Genomic DNA, 20,273 nt, shown 5'->3' on the forward strand with positions numbered 1-20,273 from the left:
CTAAACTTCCCAATGACTATGAGAAGTCTAGAGTCTGAAGAAAAGAAAAGGAATAAATCCGGTGATCTCTTCCAAGTCAAGAGGAATTAGGTTGAAAGCTGGATCAAGATTGAGTTGGGTTTAGGCTACACTTAAAAATGTTTAGCTAGTTCCTCGCAACACCCACTAGGCGGCGCCCGCAGTCTCATTCCCACTAAGCTGCCTCCAGGTTTTAAAGTTTATTACCTGTCTAACAAGTTTGCTTCCTGCCCTACTGTCCCTTTAAGAAGGTGAACCAGGTGAGGCCGAGGCCCCGCCCCCGCGATGGCACCGCCCCCCTCCCCCGCCTGGCCGGCCAAGCTCCCCTAGTCCCTAGCGACCTGGCCCAGCCGTCGGGGCCGAGGTCCCAGGTCCCGGCCGGCGCCATGGAGCGGCGCTGGCCCCTGGGGCTCGCGCTTCTGCTGCAGCTCTGCGTCCCGCTGCCCCCGGGGGCGCGCGCCGAGGAAGGTACCGACCCCCACCCCCACCCCTTCCCGATTGGCGGGCAGCAGCCTGCAAGAGCCGGCATTCCTGAGGAGGGCCTCCTCCCTGCGCCCCACTCCTTCTCCCTGGCTTTGCCCCAGTAGCGGGGAGATCGATTGGCTAGGCCAATCTTTGCTCTTTAACCCCAGGCTCCTGCCCACGGGATCAGTCACCCCTACCCTCTGCTGGCCGGCGGTATTTGCTGCGGGTGGAGAGGGAATTCCTAACCGCAGCCTGGAAGCTGCACTTCCACTGTAGCATCATGGGACCCTCCATGTGTCTACCACTGAATTTGGTGCTCTCAGAAGTTTGAGGTGGAAAGCCTCCTTCTGCCAGCCTAACCAGGCCACAAACAGACTGCCACTGGTGGAAGGGTTAGGACTGGGGCCTAGGGGTCCATCCTTACACCTAAAGTTTTGCACACCATCTGACCGTGCCCCTCCCATTTAACAAAATCAGAGCTGCACCTAGCGTGCCGCCTCCTATACCCTCATCTACCAGAGCAGGCCATCGACAGCGGTGCCAGGGTCCCACTCAGGACTACAAAGCCTTAGCGTCTTTGACCGCCCATGGCACCCCTGCAGCAGATGGGAACTCCAGTCCTCCCGGGCCCCGTTGGTGCAATATCTGAGGTTGCTCTTCCAATGCACCAGACCCCAGCTCTTGCCCCACTCTGCCTTGCTCCCTTCATACTCTGAAAAAAACCACTGTAATCCCTGGAGCGCTTCGCTCGCTCTTCATTCCTGGACCCTTTTGCTCCTCTGCTTCGGGAAGAGGTTGTGGCAGCCTCGGACCGGAGAGTCATAGAATACCCAGTGTGGGGAGTTGGGCATCTCCTCCCCCAGAAGTGACATCCTTCCTTTCTCCCCATTTAGTCACTCTGATGGACACAAGCAAGGCACAAGGAGAGTTGGGCTGGCTTCTGGATCCCCCGGAGGATGGGGTAAGTGTCTGAAGGACCTGGGAAAGTTCAAGTCTGAAGGCTAGTGGGAAATGGGGTGGAGAGGTGGGTGGAGGAACAGAAAAGAGCAGGAAAAACTGGAAGTGTCTCCTTAAGAGGGGGAGGGGAAGCTGAGTCAGAGCCTCTGAATGGTACTTGTGGGGAGTGGGGGGGGGGGTCAAGCTTCACTCAGCAGAGACTATCTCTTCCACTGCCTCACCATCCTACCCTAGTAGGGGTGGGGGTGGGAGATGAGTTCACACCCCCTAGGACAGCGTTCCTGTGCTAAGGAAGGGTGGATGAAAGCAGGCAGAGAGAGAGAGAGACCTGGAAAGCATCCCCCAGTCTCAGCTCTATTCATTGCTGTGGAGTGCTCTATAAAAGTGTAAATGATGTATGGATTTTTTTTTTTTTTGACGTGGAGAGCCAAAACTTTCATCAAAGCCCTCAAAGATATTTTGACTCCCTCAAAGTTAAAAGCTGCTCCCCTCCAAGGCTCCTGGGCACTGGCTTATTCTCCATCCCGGCATTCGAGCTGTTTGAGAAAGAAACAGCCAGCTTCCCTCCTTAGGTGTCCCTGAGACCCAGAGAGGAGGGGTGGATTGTAAGTGTGCCACAGAGAATGCATTCAGACCCAAAGTTCAGAGACACGTTTGCTGCATCCCAGTAAAGCTTGCCTTAGAACCCCAGAACCCTAACTGTGGTGTTGTAGACTTACTCCTGGACCTGTTCTCTGGGTTTCCTTCCTTACTGCAGTAGCTAAGGCGCATGGTGCTGCTGCTTCTGGGATTAGGGTTACTGCTTTCTTTCTCCCTTGGACTGGAGGGTCCCCCTTGCGCTCTCCCACAGAGCGGCCTATAATTAGAGTTAATAGACTAAACCATAATGTATCCTCCAGGAGAGGCCATTTGGAAAATCCCAGATTAGGCCAGCTCTGATAGGTGCCTCATCTCATAAACCAGCTAATCACCCACAAGCTAGGCAGCAGGACCATCTGCTGGCTCCCCCTGGCCCTTCCTTAAGCTCTATCAGCCCCACCCAAATAACTCTTCTAACTGAGCCCCAGAGGAAGTAAGGCCCCTTTCACCGCCAGTGCTGGAAGGGCAGTGGGCAGCCAGTAACTGTACTCCCACTCTCTTCCTTGTCCCCTTCCCTCTTTCTAAAACTATTGCGCCAGCCTCCCAGAATACACCCATGTAACAACCAGCAGCTCCTGTGTGTCAAATGAAAGGCTCCTCAGTGCTCTTCCTGGCCCCACAGTTGTCCCCCATCTGTCACTGCTGGAACTGGAAGAGGCAGTTACAGCTGGGAACATCTGTTTCCCTAGGCTCCAGCTGTAGCCTTGGCAGTCTGGTCTGCCACATACTGCCCCGACCACCCTGTCTACCTGCCTGGGCCTATGCGTTCCTCTTAGGCTCTTCAGCAGAGCTCCCCACAGTAGAGTCCCGGTGCCCTTTCATCCCACCTTTGTGGCCTTTGGACATCCCTCTTCATCTCTGAACTCTGTTACATAATGAAGAATTATGTGCTTCAAAATGGCCCCACCCCACCAATTCTTAATTAGTGATACTTGTTTGTTTGTTTTTTTAAGCCGTGAGGACCCACTCACTGGAGTGGAATAAAATTTCAGGGTGAACTTTCTTAGGGCCTCAGTCTCTTCTCCATCAAGTTTATGGGATAGCATCCAAAATATCAGTGAACTATTTTGTGAAATCTGTGATTTCTTAACTCTATCTGGCCGAGAAAATACTTAAGAGAAAGAATGTTACTGATGAGGTATGGTATCTGTCCCACCAACAGATAATCAGAACATCAACAGTAATTAAAACTGGAGTGATGACAAGAACACCCAGGCCCATGGAACAGAATAGAAAGTCCAAACACAAATCCACATGTACGGTATTTTCATGTGGATGACCATGGACATTCTCGTCAACATGGAAAGTATTGCTGGGGATAGAGCTACTTCCTGGCCTCCCCCTAAGTGAGCCTGTAAAAGCCACAACAGATGATGAATGAACAGGAGAAGTTCTATTTTAATTACTTTCATTCACACAGGATGAAGTTCCTGGAAGGTTCAGGGGGTCGGTACATTGGAGAGGAGTGGGGGTGGGGAGGCGGTGACAGGCCCAAGTGTGAAAGGAACAAAGGCTGTCCTGCTGTGCGCTTTGAAAAGTCTGAGGTAAAAGAAGTTTTCTCTAGGCATCCTTCTTCCTGGTAATGGTAGCTCACTAATTTAAGTCCCCTCCAAAGGTGTAAGTTTCTTTTACCAAAGGGCAGCTCGTATGAGCTAATCCTGTGTCTGTACTTTTTTTTTTTTCAAGTAATCATCTCAAACAATATTAAATAAATATATTTTGGGGTATGCACTGATCCCCAAAAGTATTGATTGGTCCCCATACTGCCAGGATGTCTGTAAATTTTTATGACAGAATGAGAGGAAAAACACCCCTCCATGTTCTATGAGCATAGACAAAAATATATATTCCAGTGAGAATAAAGTTTAAACCAAAAAAACAAACAAACAAAAAAACCCTACAAAATTTTCAAAGCCAAAAGATAATGAGAAATTTATGATGTCAGCCAAAACACACAGCCCCAAAACTCATGATGTTATTATGCGAAAATGGAATCATGTTTTCATATAAAGGTGCCATTAGCAAAAATGTGGCATGGCGAGAATATTTGAAAATACAAAACAAGCAAATCTATTTGTATGTATATATTATATATATATATAAATATGCATATTTTATATATATATATAAAGATTACCCAAGTGATTAACAGAATTCAATAAAAATATAAATAGCCAATGAACAAAAGAGAAACATACAACTTCTTACCTTCAAAGAAATGTAACTAGAAGAGCTAAGAAGCTGCTTTGGCCATAGAACTGGCAAAATATAAAAAAGAACAGTATCCCTTATGATGAGCTTTTTAGAAACTGAACTTTCTTGCATTTTTTGTAGAAGTGTCAAATGACAAAGCCTTCAGAGGCCAATTTATCAATGTCTTATTAAATTTGTGATCTATTTATAGATTCAGAAATTTTATAGAACTCTCACATTCATTCATCTGCTTTCCTAAAATTAAAAAAAAAAGCAACAGTAGGTGAATGGTTAAACAATTATGGTGCATCCATATACATATATGGATGTGTATATTGCAACAAGAGACAGGTCTATATGTATTCTATAGGTATAGTTCCAGGTCATATATTTGTTACAACAAAGGAGGCTACAGAATAACCCTTGTACAAGATTTATTCTAACAACACAGACCCATTTATACTACTTCTCAGGAGGTTTTGAAAGTGGTCTAGACAGCTTTAGTTCAAACCATTGAGAATGGCTACCTCTCAGGATAAAGGCAGGATGAGGAGACCCAATCTTTGTAAGTCCTGAACCTGTTAGATGTGAAGATTAAGAGCATAGATTCTGAACCTGAAGTACCTGACGTCATATTCCAACTCTGCCTCTTAATAAGTAAGTATATCCCCTAGATATTGGGCAAGCCACTTACTCCACACTGGCTCTCTATATCAGTGGCCTGTGGCAAGTTAGAGTAGTGCCAGCCATTATGATTATGAGCGTTTAAAAAATATTTCAATGTAAAAAAAAAAAAAAAGTCAAGTGGTAGATTAGATGGTGCCTAGGAGTCCAGCTAACTGTTGAGATTTGGGTGATGGCTATAACTAAAAGGAATATTGAAAAGGGTAAGATCCCTGAGTAGACAGACAGTTCTTTGCTTGTCCCTGTCCTCCAAGGGTGGAAAGGCTTTACTGCTTAAAAAATAAGGCTCTGAACAAGCAGGAAGATGGATTTTGAATGAGCTTTGCTTTTGTGGTTACCTGACAGTTCTGCTGATTAAATAGGTCAAAATTCCTGTCCAGACTCTCGTATTTGAAGCAGATGAAATTAAGGGACCAACCAGGGCTAGCTAGAATGTTAAGGGGCTACTATCCTATCTGCCCCAAGTCCAAATAACCTCCTGCTTCAGCTTTAAACACTTAACCTACTGTCCTGGGGCTGGAAGGTTTACTGAGGCAGGACTCATTAATCTGGGATCTTTGACCCCAGCTCCCTCTTCATCAGCTCTAGTTGCTGAGTCTGATTCTCTTCTTGCAGTGGAGTGAGGTGCAGCAAATGCTGAATGGGACACCCCTGTACATGTACCAGGATTGCCCAATACAGGAAGGTGGGGACACTGACCACTGGCTTCGCTCCAACTGGATCTACCGAGGGGAGGAAGCTTCACGCATCCATGTGGAGCTGCAGTTCACTGTGCGGGACTGTAAGAGTTTCCCCGGGGGAGCTGGACCTCCGGGATGCAAGGAGACCTTCAACCTTTACTATATGGAGAGTGATCAGGATGTGGGCATTCAGCTCCGAAGGCTTTTGTTCCAAAAGGTGCTACTGCCCCTCCATGCTGTCCCATCTGACATAGATGCTTACCTTGAGTCTCACCATGACCTAGCTCAGGCAAGGAGAGACAGGGCAGAAGCTAGAGGCAAGTACGAATATAGAATAAGGGGAAGAATGCAGGACAGGACACCAGAAAGGCTGAACTGAGTACTATTGGCTGTACCCTGGCTTTAAGGACGCCATTTAACTTCTCTGAACATTGGTTGCCTCATCATGTAATAACCTTATTACTTGCATCCATTGATTATAGGCTGATGCTGTGGCTGAAAGGGGAAGTGAAGTAAGGAGGTTTTAGACTTTTACCTCAGTGCCCATCATTTTCATACGTGACTTGTCCCCAAGAGTATTGCTGGAACTACATAGGACAGTTCTTGACTGCCAATCATTAGTACCATGCTGTTCTTTCGTAGCATGGAAACACACTAGAATACAAAACAGTCAGAGCTTATTAGAGGTTGTGTGCTCATTTCTTTCCAAAGAGCAAAGGTTGTAAAGTTTGTTATTGGTAATAAATTAGTTATGACACACTCTGTAACTGATCACCTCATTGGCACTAGACTTGGGAACACTTCCCAGTAGTGGAAATTTTATGGCCACTAGCATTCCTCTGTCTGGATCCAATCCTAGCTCTATCGTGTCATAGCTATAGTATCTATTAGAAGGACTCATATTTTTTGTAGCCTTCATTGCCTTTTCTGTAAGGTAAGATGATAACACATCTTGTCTCATAAGGTTATGGCATGCGCTATACAACATGTCTACAATATGCTTCCCTTGAGAGCTCATACATCATAAGCTCTTCCATCATGGCTATATAAATTGGGCATTCCTTTTATTAAAAAAAATATTGAGCACTATTTATTTACACATATGCCTGCATAGCAGAAGAGAGCATAAGATCCCTTTATAGATGGTTGTGAGCCACTATGTAGTTGCTGGGAATTGAACTCAGGACCTCTGGAAGAGCAGACAGTGCTCTTAACTGCTGAGGCATCTCTCCAGCCCAAAACTGGGTATTCCTTATCTACTATACTTGGAGTCTGAAGTGTTTCAGATTTTAGACTTGGAATGTTTTTATACACGTCTTGGGGCTAGGACCCAATTCTAGTAATGAAATTCATTTATGTTTCATATATGCCCTACACATGTAGCTTGAAGGAATTTTATACAGACTTGTTAGTATAACTGCATTTTTTGCTGGGATCCATCACATGAGATCATATATGGAAATTACCATTTGTGGAATGCTATAGGCATTGTCAGGTTTGGGAACTCTTCATGTTTTAGACTTTTGGATTAGCAGTCTTCAACCTATATTAAACCAAGAGCTGTGTGTCATGCAGGGGTAAAGCGTGGGCTTGCCATCATTCCTTCTTCTTTCCTAGGTAACGACCGTAGCAGCAGACCAGAGCTTCACCATCAGAGACCTGGCATCTGGCTCTGTGAAGCTGAATGTGGAGCGCTGCTCCTTGGGCCACCTCACCCGCCGCGGCCTCTACCTAGCTTTCCACAACCCAGGTTCCTGTGTGGCACTGGTGTCTGTAAGAGTGTTCTACCAGCGCTGTGCAGAGACTGTGCATGGCTTAGCCCACTTTCCTGACACTCTCCCTGGACCTGCCGGTTTGGTAGAAGTAGCAGGAACCTGCCTCTCCCATGCACAGATCAGCCCGGGGTCCTCAGGCACACCCCGCATGCACTGCAGCCTCGATGGCGAGTGGCTGGTACCTGTGGGCCAGTGCCGCTGTGAGCCTGGCTATGAGGAGAGCAGTGGCAGTGTGGGGTGCACTGGTAAGAAATGGGGTGGTGGGAAACCCAGGGACCATCTGGGAGGGTCTCCCAGGTGGGCTTTCCAAAACAGGGCTTAACTTCCATGATTTTTAACTTGAGTGGCATGTCTGCAAGGGTGTTCCAGTTCTAGGGAGTGGGGTAAAGAAAGAGTATGTAGAATTGGTTCTTTCTTGTAAAAACAAAACAACAAAAAACAAGGTTCTGCCCTCTCTCTTCAGCCTGCCCTACTGGCTTTTACCGTGTGGACATGGACACACTCCATTGTCTCAAGTGCCCCCAACATAGCACATCAGAGTCCGAGGGGGCCATTGTCTGCACCTGTGAAAATGGACATTACCGAGCCCCTGGGGAGGGCCCCCAGGTAGCATGCACACGTAAGTCCTACAGCCAGAGCCTGGCAATCTGGCAACAGATGCTAGCCCCTCATTAGGGCCAGGACTTCCCAGAGGTTAGGAAGTAGTGGGGACCCAGGTGCTCTGATGATAGCCCCTCCCAGCCCTTTGTTCTCTCTAGAAGTGTGGTTACACACTACTTCCTCTTGGGTAGAAGTCAAATCTCAGGAGAGCTTTGGAGAGCATCAGTGATTGGGATGGTGGACAGAAGCAGGGGTCAGTAGTTCAGGTGGGAGCAAGATGGTCGCCTGCTTCATGGCTTCCCTTCTCCCACAGGTCCCCCATCAGCTCCCCAAAATCTGAGCTTCTCTGCATCAAAGACTCAGTTCTCCCTGCACTGGGAGCCCCCCACAGATACAGGGGGGCGCCATGATATCAAGTACCGTGTGGAATGCTTACAGTGCCAGGGCTCTGCAGAGGATGGGGGTCCCTGCCAACCCTGCGGAAAAGGCGTCCGCTTCTCCCCAGGGGCGTCCGGGCTCACTGCATCCACCGTGCAAGTAGAAGGCCTGGAGCCCTATGCCAACTACACATTTACTATCAAGTCCCAAAACGGAGTGTCGGGTCTGGACGGTTCCAGCCCGAGCAGCGCTTCCCTCAGCATCAACATGGGGCATGCAGGTGAGGCACCTGGAGCAAGCTTAAGACCCCAGGGAGGAGTGATGGGCAGGAAGCAGTGGAGGTGCAACTTTAGTTATCCCCGCTTTCCTTCCAAATTCAACCCCGTCATCCCGGGTGTCCAGAGTCACTCTCTGGCCTGTCACTGAGGCTGGTGAAGAAAGAACCGAGGCAGCTGGAGCTGACCTGGGCAGGATCCCGGCCCCGAAATCCTGGAGGGAACCTGAGCTATGAGCTGCACGTGCTGAACCAGGTCAGAAAGCTGCGTGGAGACACCATTCAGTATTTTGTCATACCCTAACATTCCTAACTTGGGGTATAGCATCAGGGGGGGTGGGGGAGGGGAACATCCAGAACAAACTGGCTTCCTCAGGATAAATGTCTGCAAAGGTCTCCAACCCTGCTGTGGCAGCCCACCCTGTCCAGGCCCTTCCATGTCTGTCTATTTCTCTATCGAGGCTGACTCAGCACAGCCTCATGAATGTAAGTCTTACCCACAGGATGAAGAATGGCACCAGATGGTTCTAGAACCCAGAGTCTTGCTGACAAAACTACAGCCAGATACCACATATATTGTGAGAGTGAGAACACTGACCCCATTGGGCCCGGGCCCCTTCTCCCCTGACCATGAGTTTCGGACAAGCCCACCAGGTAGGTTACCTATCTCTTCCCCACCCCCTCCCGAACACGCAATTGTGATCTCATGGAGGCACTTCAGCTCCTATTTTTTTAAATGACCCCTGCTCTCTACTATGGACATACATGTGCCCACTCAGTCTCTTTTAAGGGCGTCATAGAGCCAATGTCCACTTAAAAACTGACCCTGAGTGTACTCAGGTCCCTACCTTTTAGCCTCTATCCCCCTAAGGGTTGTGAGCCCCAGACTTCTGACTCTTTTTTTTTTTAATACTTTATTCAATTTTATATGCATTAGTATGAAGGTGTCAGATCCCTTGGAATTGGAATCACAGACAGTTGTGAGCTGCCATGTGGTTGCTGGGAATTGAACCGGGGTCCTTTGGAAGTGCAGACAGTGCTCTTGACCCCTGAGCCATCTCCCCAGCCCCCGACTTCTGACTCTTATGCCCAGTTTCCAGGAGCCTGACCGGAGGAGAGATTGTGGCCATCATCTTCGGGTTGCTGCTTGGAATAGCTCTGCTGATCGGGATTTATGTCTTTCGTTCAAGGTGCTGGCTCTGTCCCTCCCCACCCATTCATCTGTGACAACCTTGCCTTGTTAGAAGCCTGCAGCCTTGATAATCTTGCTGTCCCCTAAAACCAAGGCTCAGATATGCCCCACACCTAGCTCTTATGTCTGACAAATTTAGCCAGAGCTCACGGGACCACTGAAGTTTCCCTGAGTCCCTGAAGAAGTTACGCTACCTCCACAGGAGAGGCCAGCGACAGAGGCAGCAGAGGCAGCGTGATCGTGCTACCCATGTCGATCGAGGTGAGCCAAGAGTCTGTGTGTCTATGTGTGATGCCCAGGTCAACTCTGGGAATATGGGTGAGTTATATAGTCCCTAGGGATCTTGTGTTTTGCCATCTAATTAATTTTGGTTAATTAACTCTGCCCTGATAGCTGTCAGCAGCTCGGATACAATTACCCACTAGCTCTTGGTGCCAGTGCATAGCCACCCTGGGCTCTAGACAGTGTTCTTCATCCCGGTGGCCAGGTCTGTGGGCTAAGACCAAGCAGGAAGAGGTTGAAGTCCTCTGAGACATGTGGGCTTCCTGCTTGTCACCTCATTAGGTGGCTCTGCCAGAGGGATCGTCTGCTGTCTATTTGAGTAGCTGGCATTGAAGGGAGGCTTCATTTGGGAGTGAATGAGCTGTAAGTGACTCAGACAACATGGGGACAGAAGCTGGGCCACAAGTCATAGGAAGATTGGGTAACTCAAGGCTGGGAATTTACTCCAGTGTCTAAGTTCTGGCCACCGCTGTGGACCCTGAACAATAGGACAGAAGAGCCTGGGGTATAGACAAGAAAAGGGCTGGGATCCACATGGAGGCTTCATTGCTAAGAATAGAGATTTTCCTCTGCTTGAGCTAAAGCCAGGCTCACCCAGAGAGCAGAGTACTGAGAACTGGCTCAGCTGTCTTCCCTTCTTCCTTCTGATCCCTGAAGTATATGTGTGGTAGTGGCTGAGCCCTCTTGTCCTTCGTAGAGGACAAGCTGTGGCTAAAACCCTACGTGGACCTCCAGGCCTATGAGGACCCTGCACAGGGAGCCCTAGACTTTGCTCAGGAACTGGACCCAACATGGCTGATTGTGGACACGGTCATAGGAGAAGGTATGCTCTGCTATGACCCCAGCTGGTCCCCTGTATGTGGTAGCACATGGCTGCTGGCAGGTTCCTTTCTTCGAGCCTGAGTTTCCAGGTGAGCCCATGCTTGCTCTATCCTGTATCCTCCTTGAACTGCTATGCCCTGGAGCAACCTCTGCCTCCTACACACTTTGCTCTGTGGTTATGGGCTTTCTGATAAAGAATGTTAAACACATCATCTCTGCCCATAGTGGTGACACCATGCCAAGGTGCAGGTTGTTCTCAGACAGTTCCCAAAGCAGGAGAGATTCAGAGTCTTCCTAAGTGAGCATTCCACCCCATCAGGGGCCGAGTGTCCTTGGGCTGCCCCAATCCCCTGGGTCACCAGGGAAAACAGATCTCAAAGGAGAACAAAGCTCAGTAGTGTCCTTGTCTGTGATGCAGCTGAGCCAGCAAGAGCCATGACCAGGCAGCTCACTCACAGGAGACAGGCCAGCCTCCTGTTATTTGGGCACTAGCCCTGGCCCAGCTTGGCCTTCATAAGCACAGCTCAGTCCCTCTACATTTACTGAGTACTTACTTAGGGCAAGCTAATGAGCATGCCAGCCATGGAAGACAGTACTGGTTAGGTTGAGCATCATGGTGGTTTCAGACTGTCGCTTCTCCCAGAAGGGCAACCTGAACTCTGTCCTTCCTCAGATTTCCAGTGAGGAGAAACTGAAGGACTAGGGTGTCACTGCCTGATCATGGGATAGTCTGACTGCATCAGGCCACAATTTTATTTTCCTCCCAACTAGGAGAGTTTGGGGAAGTGTATCGGGGAGCCCTGAGACTCCCCAGCCAAGATTGCAAGACTGTGGCCATTAAGACTTTGAAAGACACATCCCCAGATGGCCACTGGTGGAATTTCCTTCGAGAAGCAACTATCATGGGCCAGTTCAACCACCCACACATTCTACGTCTAGAAGGTGTCATAACAAAAAGTATGTGCAGTGGTCCCCAAGAACTGGAGTGGAATGTGTGGGAATGGGAAGAGGGGTGGAAGCAATGGAAGAGGGGAGTAGGCTGCCAAATAGGGGAAACCCGGGTCTCTGTGTAATGTGTGCGCTGTGTCTCAGGGAAGCCAATCATGATCATCACAGAATTTATGGAAAATGGAGCCCTGGATGCCTTTCTGAAGGTGAGGTGGGCAGGGGCCAGCTGAGGAGGGGTTGCACCGTGGACCCTCATGCCTTGTGGGAGACTGCTCATCCTCTGATGTATACATTCATCCTGCTACAGGAACGGGAGGACCAGCTAGCTCCTGGCCAGCTAGTGGCTATGCTGCTGGGCATAGCATCTGGCATGAACTACCTCAGTGGCCACAATTATGTCCATAGAGACCTGGCTGCCAGGAACATCTTGGTGAATCAGAACTTGTGCTGCAAGGTATCTGACTTTGGCTTAACTCGCCTCCTGGATGACTTTGATGGCACCTATGAAACCCAGGTTAGAGCCCCATCCCTGCTCACATATACAAGTCTTCTGACAACCATGCGTAAGCATGCGACCTCTGATTCCCTTTCCACATTGGTTTGTACTGCCCACACCCTGAAACATCACGCTTTACGTAATGCCTTCTCAGGGTGGAAAGATCCCCATCCGCTGGACAGCCCCAGAAGCTATCGCCCACCGGATCTTCACCACAGCCAGCGACGTGTGGAGCTTTGGGATTGTGATGTGGGAGGTGCTGAGTTTCGGTGACAAGCCCTATGGGGAGATGAGCAATCAAGAGGTAAACCTGGACTATCTCCCCATGGCATCCCTGATACACCCCGTCTCTTCTAAAATCCCCGTCATTTCCTATGAGTTCTTCTTTTCCACTCCAATTTTTGGCACTATTTCCTGTGTTCCCTTCTTTGTTGCCTCTTTGCTACCCTAGTCAGGGCTGCTTAGAAGTTACATCTCAGCAATCTTGTGTAAGTGGTTTTCTAATGCCTCTAGCTTCCTACATAGGCATCTCTACCTGTCTCCTGCTATAGGTAATGAAAAGCATCGAAGATGGGTACCGGTTGCCCCCTCCTGTGGACTGCCCTGCCCCTCTGTATGAGCTCATGAAGAACTGCTGGGCTTATGACCGTGCCCGTCGGCCCCACTTCCTCCAGCTGCAGGCACATCTGGAACAGTTGCTTACTGACCCCCATTCCCTAAGGACCATTGCCAACTTTGACCCCAGGTAACTACGTTCAAAAAGGATGGGAGATTGGAGGTCAAATCTGGAAAAATAACAATGGGCATTCCATCCTATCCACCTTATCCACCGAGTACTGGGCCCTGGGGAGCTCTGCACAGGCTCCAGCATAAGAGGTAGCATCTAGTCCATGCTGCCAGGAAGGCCCAGGCTAATGGAGGCAGGATCCATCTGCTATGGTGGTAACTTGATGGAAGGTAAGAAGCAGAGAGCACACCAGCTGGGTTGAATATGAGGAGTTTTTAAAGACATGATTTAAAGAGTTAGATCTAGATTACCCACTTCACTCTATTTCGCTGCTTGTCACTCGCACTATGACTGGAATGCCTCCTCTGGTGTTCCTGTGGCCATCTGAAACTCGGGACACTTTCTTTTCCCTACATACTTATTCTTGCTTTAGGCAGAAAGACTTACAGATTTGACAGTCTTGGAGGACCCGACTGGTACAAGTGCTTTGCTGCAACCTGGAGCCTGCTCCTGAGAGCTTAGGCTGCTAGAGTAGGGTGGGGACAGGAGGGAGTCTAAATAGGTCTGTCTGACTACACAGCCAGTCTGGCAAGAGCTGAATAACAACAGGTCACAGGCAATATGGCAAACCTGAGAATGGGGAGTCAGGAGAGACCATTACAGGGGAACCAGCCCTGCTGAGAAGGTAGGACTCTGAAAACAAGAAAAGCTGACCAGCTTCCTAAAATTGTATTTCATCAAAAACATGGCCAGAATGTAGAGAATGAAGTGGAAGGCGGGGAGGGGTCAGGTTGGGTAGCCAGGCAAGGCTGGACTTGAAGTGCTTTATCGGGAAAGGCAGCCTGGTGTACTGGCCTCTGTATCAAACCCACCATATATAACCTTGTTTCTGGGAGAAATTGTTTTCCATGTTCCAACTTTTGAGACTATCTTTTGGAGCACAACTCCCTCGGACGCTGGAGACTGTGTGTGCTAATCTTTCTGGAATGCTGCATATTTTTTCTCCCAGCAGATTTACTTTGCTAATGGTTTTTGGCTCTGGCTGGCTTTCCTACAGGAACACTCATTGTATTGTGGCTATCAGAGAATAAGAATAATAGTCGGGGTTGAATGTGGCAAGTGACGGCTGCTCCTAGGTGGCCATGTTAGGAGAAGGCTTGACAGTACCTTGCTCTAGGCCACTTCTCCTGCCTTCTGATTTATCTTGGTCAGGATGCATTCCTGTCTAAAGGGCTGGGAATTCACTTTCCTAGGCATGCCCACGGCAGCCACACTCCCAGATCTATCCATGGAAAGATCAGTCAGCTGCCCACCTGCCCCTTTGAGCAGAGCCAACCAGAAGACAGGCCAGGAAGCAACTTCAGATAACAGCCGTTATATGCATATAGCCTAGATGAAGCTATACGCGAGCATCTGACTACAACACGATGGCCCAGGCCAACCAGCTCCTGGATACTCTCCCACAGGGTGACCCTACGCCTGCCCAGCCTGAGTGGCTCTGATGGGATCCCTTACCGAAGTGTGTCTGAGTGGCTTGAGTCCATCCGCATGAAGCGCTACATTCTGCACTTCCGCTCGGCCGGGCTGGACACCATGGAGTGTGTGCTGGAGCTGACAGCTGAGTGAGGACTCTGGGGCCAGCCAGCCTGGGCATGGCAGGGTGGTTGAGGTCTAAGCCTCTGGACTCAAGGCCTCCCTTCTCTCTTCCATAGGGACCTGACACAGATGGGAATCACATTGCCGGGGCACCAGAAACGCATTCTCTGCAGTATTCAAGGATTTAAGGACTGAGTGGCTACTGAGAAGATGCTTCAGCCCTGTGCCCACCTCCATGAGCAAGGACAGGGCTGTGGTCACTCTGTGGGCCTTTGCTCAGCCTATGAGACGTAGGCTATTGGTGCTGCTCCTGCCCATTCAATCAGGACTCTGCCTTTGGACCTAGGAGCCTTTGTTTATAAAGGGGGGAGGGTACAAGTGAAGGGGATTGTGGGTGGGTGCTGGGGGAGGGTTTAATATATACTTATATATGCATATTATCTATTTTTATAAATAAACAGGATTTGACTTTCATCCCTATCTTTGATCTCTTTTCCCTGTTGATTCCCTCTATTTCAACCCCAAGAGTTCAGATATTATCAAAGAATCAATTACTACTAGCAATTCTGGAAAATGAGGTTTTATAATCTTAGCTGTGGCCACAGCCTAGCAGCACAGGGCAAAGTGGGTCCAGGCTGCTGGAGCTAGGCTCCTGGAGTGTGAGGCTTCTCCCACCCTCAGCAAGCACGTTGCATAGGCTGCTCAGGCCAGCCAAGGGCATTGGTGCAGCAGTGAAAGCAGCAGCACTAAACGTGACCCTTGGGTTAGGGACCTCAGGATGATGGGCAATCCTTGCAGGAGAAGCAAGGGTTGGAGCCCAGGGCTGGGCCTCAGCACCAGGACGGGGCCTCAGCAACTCTAGGCCATGCTAAGGCCCTGGGTCAGGGCACTTGAGACACTGGGGAGGGGTTTGGAATGCAGGGAGGGAGGCAAGGATTGGTCTCAGTGTGGGTGGTCCATGGTGGGGGATGGACCTGTGGTCTGGAAGAAGGCCCATCCTCAATTCAGGTCTGGGCTCTAGCAGTGTGGCACTTCCGACAAAGTACATGGCCATCCAGAGGGAAACAGCCGTTGTCATCTGCCTCAATGGACAGGGGCTTCCCACAGTCCTGGAAAGGAGGAAGGGTATGAGGGACACTGGCCAGGAAGGTTCCTGTTTCACCCTACTGTACTAGAGTTGTACCTTTAGGAGGAAGAATAAACGATTCATAGGCTTCGGGCTGGTGTACTGGCCTTGCATGTCTTCCTGACCATACTACCTTCCCTGCTCCTTACAGGCCTCTCTTGCACGAAAGGCAGGAGCAGACAGTGTCCAGGAACCTCCCTGCTGCCAGCCTACTTCAGGTTTGGAGCCTATCCCATCCTATTCCAACTTCATTCCGACTTCATTCAGTGCTTCTCACTGATAACCTCTGATACTCCAAACCCACTGCACATACATGAGCACACACAAAAACAGGCAAACCCACCACTCTTCCCTCCCATTGGGAAGTCTGTAAGTTTTTCCAGGGCTCAAAGTGACCTCTCCAAAACAGAAGAGACAACTGACCTCACACTTGTAACACTTCATATGAAAGTTCTTATCCAGAGCAACTACTCGCACGGTCTCATCGCGGCCAGGCTCAGGCATGATGGGCTCCGAGCAGACGGAGCACCTTGGAGCATATTGCCTAAAGGGTCAGAAAGCAGGTCCAGAGAGCTCAGTAGATGCAGGCACCTCGGGCTTTCAGCCCCTAGGAATGCACAGGGTAAGGGAGGCACAGGTTGGGTGGCCACAGGAACACCTGCTTTTTCTACATATGTGGGTGGAGCAAGTCCATGAGAAAGGCCAAAGGACCAAGTGGCATACACACACAGCAGGCCCTTATCAGGAGGGATTTCCTGCCTCCCCACTCACACAATGCTTCATCTCCCACACCTTGGTCACAGGTGTTGGCTCCCACACCCTTGCCCCACCTGTACTGCAGTTCGCCAAGAACCCCAAAGAGGGACACAAGACACCTCCCTCTGCATCTGCATACCTCCAGCCTGGCCCCAGAGAAAGCAGAGGGCACAGGAATCCCAGTCACCCACACAAAATCTTGCAAATGTACCCCCCACACACCATCCAGGATGGGGACAAACTTCAATCTTTCCATTCTGTACTTACATGCTGGTACTGTGCCAGCCAGCCTTCAGGACTATTACAGCTCTAGGAAGAAGCTTATACTCCAAGCAGCTGAGCTCCAGAGGAACTCTGAGAACCCAGCCTGCATGTGAACACAAGCCACACCCCAGGAAGCCCAAGGGAGCCTAGACTAACTTGGAAGCAGCCTGAGGCCACAGCTCTGTCCAACAAGCAAGATCTCCAGTCTGTGGCCAACCTGGAGCCAGGTGGCAGCCTGGTTTCCAGAAAAACATGGATGGAACGGGAAAGAGACAGGAAAGGTGCTCACTTGTGGTAGTCAGGGACACAGTGGGGCTGATTGTCCTGGTCCACGATGAAGGAGGTGCCCTCCAGGGGACAGGCGCAGACCACACAGGTGAAGCACTGGGGGTGGTAGGCTTTGCCAGTGGCCCTCAGCATGCGGTCAGTGATGGGCTGCCCACAGGTGTTGCACTTCTCCAGGGTTTCCTAGCAAACCCATCAGAGCAGGTGGTGAGGGAAGCATCTCCCCAAACTCATGCAGCCCCACCCCAGCCAGAAGCCCCACACAGACTTACAGTGTAGCAGCCCTCACAATAGGGTGCTCCCTCCAGGCTGTAGAACTGCTGTCCCTGCAGCTGCTGCTGACACTGATGGCAAGTGAAGCAGCTGATGTGGAACAGTTGTCCCAGTGCACGGACTGCAGGCTGTGAGCGGGCCAGTGGCTGCTTGCATTGGCCACAGGACTCTGGGAAGATCAGAAACTGTCATCTCAGCAAGGACAGAAGCTCACAGGAGCTCTTGTAAGCTCACCCAGCCAACATGCCAACAGGGGAAGAGTGGGTGGTGGACTCACCATTCACAGCCATGCTCTGCCTCTGAGGGTTCTCCATGTCATGCATCAGCTGCTGGGTCAGCTGTTCCAACTCCTCCACCTCCTTCAAGGTCAAGGGTCCTGGGCCTCCAGGAGAGCGCACCTAAAACCCCAATGTGTTTTCTATATTCTCCAAATCCTCCCAGTCGGGCCAGCTGACCGCTTCTGACATTGAGGCTTAAGCTTCCACCTGCTCTCCTCGATGCTTGCACTCTTCAAGCTCCTCTCTCCCCCTCCCTTCCCTGACCCCAAGCACCACACATAGAAATATAGGGGCATGACTGACTTTAGCTGCATCTCCTACAGTGGGACATCCTCACCCATACAGCCCAAACCCTTGCACCCGGAGGCATTCAGTCAAGCCAGAAGAACTAAGCAATGGAAACCACCCATACAGCAGCTCAGGTCACAGAGGCACCAGACACATCAGGCCACATACCAACTTCACAGAGCATGCTCAGACAGTCCCCCTTCCCGATAAATGCCACACTCTGTGGGCACGCACACCTACCCGTCCTGCCAGCTTCTGAGTAGCCCCTGTCAGTGTGAAGACGTAACATAGGCAGGAAGCACAGGTTAAACACTCAAAAGCCTTGGGCAGGTGCTCTCAGCTCTCCTGACACCCTGGGTCCTTCTGTCCCAAGTGAGGGGCTGAGTGAGGGTTTTGTAGTCTTTCCCCATAAGTCTCCAGGTCCTAGGCCAGACCATTCCTCCTATGTAGAGGACCTTGATGGCTAAAGACTATAGAGGGGAGGGAGTGTCCTTGAGTAGTAACAAGGCACTTTAGAAACCTGAGAACGTGAGGAGGGGCTATCTGACCTGCACCAGCATGTCTGGGTGAGTCTAGACTATTGTGGGGGTTAAGGACCCTCAGGATACTGAGAGCCCGTCACTTGCTGATGCCTTCACCCCTTCATCCCCTGGGTCACCTCACTGTCCTCCCCCACCACGCTCCTCTTACCTGTCACCCTGGAATGGTACTCAGAGCTCTACCTGCCATGTTGTGCCTTCCCAAGGAAAGCACAAAAGTCACTCCTGCAGACCACAGCCACTTCTAAGACTGACTCCTGCAGTCTCCTCCTCTTAACTAATGAATGCAAGCTTCGCCTTTGTGCTCTCCCAAGTCCCCTTCTTTGCACGTTGAGGGAAATGGACTTAGCTCATCCTCGCTCTCTAGTAAATGCTACTATAAATGGCTGTTCCCATCTTGGGAAGGATAAACTATTCAACCGCATGCCTCCCTGTGGGTACCCGTGTCCTTCCTGCAGGACACTATCAGCTGCTGCATTCTCGCCCAGCCAGCAGCAATATCACTGTTCAACACCCACAGCTTTAACACACTCTTCTTCCATATCTTCTACCTCAGGACAGCTTGAACCTATGGTTTATCACTTCTTTGGTCAGATCTTTCCCAACTATCCCCACCTCTCCTTTCACCACGTCACTAAGAGCATAGTGGAAGGTCTAGAGTGCCCCAGGACCTGTCCTTGTGCCTTGTCAATCAAGTCCCTAGAATGGCTTTGTCACTACCTTTTAACAAAGGCTTCTTCTACCACCCTAGGCTATCTGGCCCAATCTCTAACCCTAGGCCACAGCACCGCCTGTTTCCTGTTTCTGCCCCACACTGCAGAAAGTAGGTGGAGAGGCAGCGGAACACTGCAGAGCTCCCAAAACACTGCAGCACCTGCCACACCCTCCGGCCCCACCTTCTCTGTCTGGTATTTGGCTCTACCAGACTCTCAGTTGCCTTCACCACAGCTGTTCCAAACCTTTTCCATCTCTCTGAGCCCCCAACAGCTTCGCCCCCTCCCTCACCCTCACCGATGACCTCATCCCTCAAATGCCTGGCAGCTAGCCAGTCTAACTTCCCTCATCCTTTTTTCTCCCCAATCACACAGTGTATGTCACCCTGTCCTTGCTCCCTCTAGTGCCTCTGGGGTCAACTGGTGCTCTCAGAGATCTCTGGCCTCTTCCTCAATGGCTTCTGTTTCCTGGTTAAAATGCATACCTGGACTCTCCTCCCCTAACTTTAAACTCCTAACACACGCATGCACGCACACACACGCGCAGGCACATAAACAGAGGGGAGAGAGAGGGAGGACAGAGACAAAAGAGAGAGAGAGGGAGAGAGATTCAGAGAGAGACAGAGGGAGAAAGAGGAGGAGAGGGAGAGAGAGACTACAGTCTGATTTGAGCTCTAACAGTCCTCCTGCTTCAGCTTCCCGTGTGCTGTGACTTACACACTCAGCTCTCACTGCCAAACTCTGAGATCAGGCTACACCACCAATTTCCATGTTTCCACTAACTGTTCCCTCAACTTTGCCACCACCGTAGGGCACAAACAGTCCCAAGGTCGTTTATCATCTCTGCTTACCTGAGTCCTACTCCCTAAGCCTACAATGAGGAGGCACAAGGTCACCTCAGCCACATCTACGGATCCCATCCTAGGATCCTCTTCTATCCTCTTAGCATGACCCAAGGTTCCTAAGGCCTCTTAACTTCCTGCTATGGAATTCTTGGAAGACTTGTCAGCTACATTGTGATGTGT

The 20,273-nt window shown here is 50.2% G+C and overlaps 2 protein-coding genes across 6 annotated transcripts in view; one reads left to right on the forward strand and one right to left on the reverse strand.

Annotated features, from left to right (window-relative positions):
- Nucleotides 1–330: 330 nt before the first annotated feature.
- Nucleotides 331–15,204, forward strand: Epha1 (EPH receptor A1). Its single transcript, XM_021653293.2, has 18 exons — nt 331–486; nt 1,377–1,444; nt 5,572–5,853; nt 7,254–7,656; nt 7,875–8,030; nt 8,325–8,669; nt 8,792–8,919; nt 9,167–9,317; nt 9,757–9,853; nt 10,058–10,116; nt 10,835–10,960; nt 11,731–11,916; nt 12,052–12,113; nt 12,215–12,421; nt 12,558–12,707; nt 12,955–13,148; nt 14,597–14,752; nt 14,843–15,204. The coding sequence occupies exons 1-18, from the start codon at nt 405–407 to the stop codon at nt 14,919–14,921; spliced, it is 2,931 nt and encodes a 976-aa protein (XP_021508968.1). The 5' UTR covers nt 331–404; the 3' UTR covers nt 14,922–15,204.
- Nucleotides 15,205–15,290: 86 nt separating this feature from the next.
- The window catches only part of Zyx (zyxin), a 33,477-nt gene continuing 28,494 nt past the window's right edge, over nt 15,291–20,273 (reverse strand). For all 5 annotated transcript variants that reach the window (XM_060380109.1, XM_060380110.1, XM_021653295.2 and 2 more), the window contains 5 exons: nt 17,708–17,828; nt 17,430–17,599; nt 17,162–17,340; nt 16,276–16,396; nt 15,291–15,835 (listed from right to left, as the gene is read on the reverse strand). In XM_060380109.1, the coding sequence (XP_060236092.1) occupies nt 15,731–15,835; nt 16,276–16,396; nt 17,162–17,340; nt 17,430–17,599; nt 17,708–17,828 (696 nt within the window). In that variant the 3' untranslated portion in view covers nt 15,291–15,730. The remainder of the gene's footprint in view (nt 15,836–16,275; nt 16,397–17,161; nt 17,341–17,429; nt 17,600–17,707; nt 17,829–20,273) is intronic.

This window comes from Meriones unguiculatus, chromosome 3, assembly GCF_030254825.1.
Source record: "Meriones unguiculatus strain TT.TT164.6M chromosome 3, Bangor_MerUng_6.1, whole genome shotgun sequence".
NCBI classification, from domain to species: Eukaryota; Metazoa; Chordata; class Mammalia; order Rodentia; family Muridae; genus Meriones; species Meriones unguiculatus.

What these genes read in the sequence shown, in the direction of transcription:
- Epha1 (XM_021653293.2), top strand. Translation starts at nt 405, where the DNA reads ATGGAGCGGCGCTGGCCCCTGGGGCTCGCGCTTCTGCTGCAGCTCTGC. An exon ending in GAAGGCTTTTGTTCCAAAAG is followed by an intron (nt 5,854 to 7,253) that starts GTGCTACTGCCC and finishes CTTCTTTCCTAG; the next exon opens with GTAACGACCGTAGCAGCAGA. An exon ending in CCCTGGATGCCTTTCTGAAG is followed by an intron (nt 12,114 to 12,214) that starts GTGAGGTGGGCA and finishes ATCCTGCTACAG; the next exon opens with GAACGGGAGGACCAGCTAGC.